The sequence below is a fragment of the Diadema antillarum genome, unplaced genomic scaffold (genome assembly GCF_040938485.1).
Source record: "Diadema antillarum isolate AM-2024a unplaced genomic scaffold, OU_Dant_1.0 scf00000099, whole genome shotgun sequence".
NCBI lineage: Eukaryota > Metazoa > Echinodermata > Echinoidea > Diadematoida > Diadematidae > Diadema > Diadema antillarum.
The window spans coordinates 4,556,451-4,562,450 of record NW_027270988.1 but is presented as its reverse complement, the minus strand read 5'-3'; the positions used below and the strand labels follow the sequence as shown (position 1 = coordinate 4,562,450).

Below are 6,000 nucleotides of genomic sequence, written 5' to 3'. Positions count from 1 at the left end.
TGTGGACGTCACGATCGTGAACTGAAGGACTCGATATGTAGAGCGATCTGCACCCCCCTTTTCAAGGTGCTACTTATCCCTTTAAAGTCCTTGCTTATGTTTACGTCTGCCACAATGTGAAATTGGTAGGATAACATTTCTTGCAGCAACACTGTTTATGTAATTCCTTTGAAGTGTCAATTGTTGTACCCTTTGATTTTTATTTCATTTTGACGAGCCGGAAAGCACCGAGCTTCGTCAATAATAAACAATTTATTTCAAGGAATACATTTGTGCAACGCCGCCTTTCCTTGGAGTTCATAATTTATACCATTATACCACTGTAACAGGACTTAATCTATCGTCAGCCAGACTACTCAGAGCCAAGAGCTGACATCGGAAAACAATTGAACGCTTTACACACATGAGAGCTTTTGCTTTCAATGAAAAAATTCTGAAAATGAATGATTTCATTCAGAATATTTTTTTTTCAGCAAAGGGAATTTCTTCTAATAAAAGTTTTTTTTTCCTCTTAAAAAGTGTTTTTCCCCTTACAAGAGAGCCCCTTTTCCCAGATAAAGGCGAGTGTTTCTCTTAAAAGAGAGTAATATTTCTTTTTGCATCAAGGGAAAGTTTTCTTTTATCTTTTTCTTTTTAATTGAAAGCAAGAGATTTTTGGAGGTGAAGTTACATAACGCGTCCGGATCAATGTGGAGTCGTGGTGCAATTTGCATCACATGCAATCTCCAGTATATCTTCAGATAAACCACAACTATTTCTTACCCGAGTAGAAATCAGGTCGTCCGGCGAACTCCACACCCTGCTTTATCACAGCCTCCTTTACAAGGTCCTTGCGATTTAAGACCACCATCCATCGCTGTCCAATCTTGAGGCCAAAGATATCACCGTACTTCTTGGCCCATTTACCGAACACTACCTCTGGGCTGTCAGTCATGTCTACACAAGAGATGGAGATACTAAATTGGCTCAGATGAAATGGTTTAACCCTCTGTACCCTTTTGAATTTGATTTGATTGATTTCGATTTATTTTCATATTTCTCGATGAAAAAATACATCAAATATAACAAAATTAAATGAAGTACATGATATCAAGCTGGAGACATACATAGTGGTGTTTTGAATCTGTGAATCTTTTGGTGCTAATTGGATTTAAAACGAAAGGGTGAAAGAAATAATCGTGAAAAAGCGGTCCAGATAGTTCCATTTATACAACGAGGAAGAGCTAGGAATCCGAACATGAAAGGCCTTCCTATTCTGTTCATAGGGTGTTGGGAGAAGTCTGTTCATGGAGCTACGTAGCTCCATGGTCTGTTGTTGATATTTTCCTGGTTTTATAGAGAATCTTGATTTTTCAGAACTACAAGCCTCATAATCATCTATAAACACCATCTATCGATCTATCTTTCTTCTGTTACTCTGTACATATAGGGCCGATATTATGTGTTTGTTTAAAAAAAATCATGCTTTGGGGGTGTTTATTATGAGATGAACAGTTGGAACGTATGTAAAAATAATCATTCACCACACAACATGCCTGCAATGGACTGAAAATCAAAAAAGGATATCCCTCACAGACCTTGCTAAAAAAAAAGAGAAGAAAGAAGAAGAAGAAGAAGAACCCAAAAAAATCTTCCCGTCAAGAGAGAGGGAAAAAAGATACAAAGAGATGGAGAACTACAGAAATAAAAATAAACAAAATAAAGCCCAAACAACACCACTTGTTGTTTTAACTCACCATAGATACTACCCACAATGGGAAGACTCCTTGGTCCGGGCGGGAACCTGCTTGGTCGGCTGACGTTCCATATTGCCATGGAGACCAGAAGGACTCCAAGAGTAGCTGTGATGGTCAACCCATTGACCTGTCCGAGACTGGACTCCGTCATGTCCGTTAGGGTTCCAAGGAAGTCGATCATGGTGGTGTTACGACCAAAATCACTCTGAGAATGATCGCACAAAAGAAACCATCAACTAATGTTCAGGCGGTTTATTAACAGTGATATTGTGGGCACAGACTCGTAATCGGTTTTCACCTCGATCAGTACAATAATGATCAAGAGAAACAATTATAAAACAGTAATGGAATCACATACACGCACTACAGCCAAATCTGAAATCACAAGGTTCCCTTTGGAAATATCCAAATACGATGTTCGATGCACAGATAAATGATCTTTGACGCACCGATGAATGATTCCTCCGATGTTAATCCAGAGGCGAGGGTTGCGATAATCCTCGGTATAGATCCGGGGTAAAAATCCAGGATATACGTCCACGGCGAAATGTGCAGAATCCAACGTTATGACGACCACGTCCAGTCGATGCGTTGAATGATGATTCACTTTATAATGTTCAGCTAGGAATCCAGCCCGTCACAGCTTTGCCGTAGCAATGTCCGTTGACATTAAGATATGGAGTCTATCTCCAATGAAGGCAAATTAATTCTCTGCAGGCAAAATGTCTCCCAGGCCTTATCTCCACAAACATAACAGGTCAGCAGGTAACACAGGACTGACTATAACAAGTCCCTTCAGAGCCAGAAGTGACGTAACTCTCAGAGCAGAGGTGTTGAGTACTCTGCCTACAGCAGAATTTCTCCGGCTTTCATATCCATTCACCCCTTTCTAGCACATTCTGTAACTCTCTCCAACCTGGGGCCACACACCTGAACAAACTAGCAAGTCCAAGTTCCAGGAATCCTGGATGACTCACTGCCTACGCATAACTATGTGCATAACATGATCATTGCCAAAAATAACTACCAATCACATTCGGGCTACAGGGACAGTGCCTCACTCTGCCAAATATGTTAGCACTTCCTAGAACATTTTAGACTGGGTGAGAAATCATTCTAGATTGAGTGAGCTATAATGTATTCCCTGTCACATGCATGTACTGTAGCTACATTGTATACCACCTAGAAAATTCTCCACTGATCTGGTCAGCCTGTATGTACTCTATCTATACCAAATAGAATGTTCTCCATTAATCTGGTCAACCTGTGTACATACACATTAAAACAACCATGCATACAGTACATAACACATACATGCTCATAACTACTAGTGTGTACATTTGTGACAGTGGTGATTACAGCTAATCGACTGATTCCCGCGTTGTGCACTGTGGAAGACATTTGCTTGCTTTAACTTCATCAACGCAATTTACTCAAAACAAGAACATGAATCACTTTCTGTAACAGGAGACATATTCCATTGTAAGTCGATGGCATTTGAAATTACAAATGACAAACCGATATAATATATTACCGGAAGTATAAAATCCCGCTCTTTCTTTAGCAACAATGTGTCAAAAAGGCAAGAAGGTAGCTCTTTGATAAACACGGTTGAGTGAGATAAAATGATTATTGGCCGCTAAAATGAATGCCATTCTGATAGGCAGTAAATAGAATATGGCATCGCATAACCCTTGTGAGGGAACCCGGGAAAATAAGAGGACCAAAAATATTTGTCCAGGGAAAACAAGTACTGTATACAAGGCACAATACTTAGTGTAAACCATCTGGTATATGATTTTACCTTAGAATTCCCACAAACAAATTGAAGACGGCAAACCTTTTTCCCTCTCAGATAACCAGTTTAAAGAAATGCTGTGAACTTGAAGAAGTATAAACATTCCAAAATGTTCCGGACCTTCAGGGCAAAATGTAAGGTTTTCTACAATGACAAAGCCAAATTTCTACTGCTTAAATTCTGTGCTTTAGTATGGCCTATTTATTCCTGTTGAATTGTCAATGTCGTTTTCCTTTAAAAACATTTGATAGGTTTCAAAGGGTTTAGGCATCTACATGAGACTTCTTTTACAAGTTATGATTTTCCATTTATGAAAATTTTGAACGATTATGGGACTCTGAAACCTGTAGATGAAAAATAAATAATTTGTAACATTTTCAAGGATTACATGCAATTTTTGTGAAAAGTCACGTCAAGATATACCAACCCAACGAAAGTGATTGATGACTACTACGGATTGAGTCTAACAGACCGCAACTGCAGCGCTAGTAACCGTGCATTCAATTGGTTTAAGCAATTTAGAGGAGCTCTGTGTACACAACTTCTACTACTTCGATTCCACCGATTTTTTTTTTTCTCATCGGTTAGTCGTCGGACGCAAAGTGTTTTGCTTGATGAGGCAGAATCGTCCGATGAGGATCACGCGTTACATGTCTGACATTCACCTGATACTCCACCAACTAAATTGGATTCATCAGACGGCGATCCTATACACTTCGGTGTGGGTGGCCGGTCGTCACACTCTTTGCTTCTGATGTGTGACCAATGGGGAAAAATCTCTGTGGGAGCTGCCCAACACAAATCGAACCCTCATCTGAGGGTAAACGATATTCTGCTCCTTCAGATTGCTATCCGTATCGGAAATCGAAATGGGCTGGTCATTAACAATTATCAGATGCTCATCTGATTGCAATCTGCGATCTGCCTGAGTGTCCGAGAGCCGCCCAATACAAATCCAATCCTCATCTGAGGGTACACGATATTCTGCTCCTTCCGATTGCTATCCGTATCGGAAATCGAAATCAGAGGGTTTCACCTCAATAATCCACTTGTTATCGGACATTCATCGCATAACATGTGGTGGCAATCTGACGACCAACGGATTATAAAAGGAGGATGGGATCCCATGGTCAGTTGGTACTTGCGCCTGACAGATGTTCACCTCACAAGTGACACTTCTTCACTCTAGAAACAGCTCTTCACTTAACACCTGCGTTGGAAAATGGTTCCAAGGGAGATAGCAACGAGGCAGGGAGAGGGCTCAAGTTAAAGAACTAAAAGTTAAAGTCTTAATTCCCCTCCAGCATCTCAAGTGTCAGTAGACTCCACTGCCTCTCAAACTCCACTACCAGCACTCGTGATTACCTGTAGGACAGCTCAGGATGATTCGGAGGTAAAGGAGGCTCACATCAACCCCATTGCTACTGTTACTGAGACCAAGGGCTCCCTCAGTATTTATTGATAATAACACTTGAGTTAAAAAACAAAGTGAAATGAAGGGAAAATGGTTATGATGAAAGCATTGTTTTGAAACGCTTTAATCCTTACTTATCTAAAGATCTCACAGATATTCTGGACTTGACACTTAAACTCAAATGTTTTGTATATTGTGAATTTTCAGGAACCAATGGGCCAGGCAGTAACCATGACTGCTGCTATTACCACCACTACCACCACTACCACCACCTCCACTACCTCTTCTACTGCGACTCTCGCCGATGGATATAATGAAGATAGAGATGATCAGGGAAGGGACCCTGATGGAGAAGACACCCAGCTCCTACCAGAGAGGACGCAGAAACCAAGGCCTCCTGTCCTTCCCTCCGAAGAAGAGATGGCTGTGATGGCCAAATTCCTCAAGGAGAACGATGGCCTTTGAGGTCTACAACAAATCAAGAGACCCTTGGAATGACACCCAGGCAAGAGCACGTCTGTGGGATCAGCAGAGACATGTCATGAATGATAAACAGGACGGGGGACACACCATGAGCAGGGCGGGGGTGATGGAGCTGCAGCAGTACACGAGAGCAAAGCTTGGTCGGTGGTTAAAGAAGAAAGAGCAAAGTGGGTCTGGAGTTGAGGTCTTTACTGATGTCAACAGGCACCTGCTGCAGCTGATCAGCTTCTTAATCCTTCATAATGTGCACGGAGCAAAGGAGGAACGTACGTGATTTGCGTTAGGGCGTGAAAACGTAATTGTGCAAGATACATGATACAATAAAAGTATACAGTTTAACACATTTTTTTTTTTGTGGGGGGGTCATGAACCATCTTGAATCATCTTTGATTCATATTTTCAGATTTCTTCATATCAAAATTATTAAGATCTGAAAACAATACTAGTTTTGTATATTTACAGCCACAGGAACATACCATGGCCAGAGGACCAGCACCTCAGGAGGTGTGGTGGTGGTGTTGGTGGTGGCAGTGGTGGTGATGGTGGTGGTGGGGGGGGGGGGGGAGGGG

At 41.4% G+C, this 6,000-nt stretch overlaps 1 protein-coding gene across 1 annotated transcript; it reads right to left on the bottom strand.

Moving 5' to 3' along the window:
- Positions 1-751: 751 nt before the first annotated feature.
- On the bottom strand, positions 752-1,917 carry LOC139718801 (uncharacterized). The gene is made up of 2 exons (XM_071630266.1): positions 1,737-1,917; positions 752-936 (listed from the first exon to the last, which is right to left on the bottom strand). Exons 1-2 carry the CDS (start codon positions 1,915-1,917, stop codon positions 752-754), a joined length of 366 nt encoding a protein of 121 aa, XP_071486367.1.
- Between the last annotated feature and the right edge of the window lie 4,083 nt (positions 1,918-6,000).

Coding starts and splice junctions, on each gene's coding strand:
- LOC139718801 (XM_071630266.1), bottom strand. CDS start 1,917: ATGATCGACTTCCTTGGAACCCTAACGGACATGACGGAGTCCAGTCTC. Junction 937..1,736: donor CATTGTGGGTAGTATCTATG/GTGAGTTAAAAC, acceptor TCTCTTGTGTAG/ACATGACTGACAGCCCAGAG.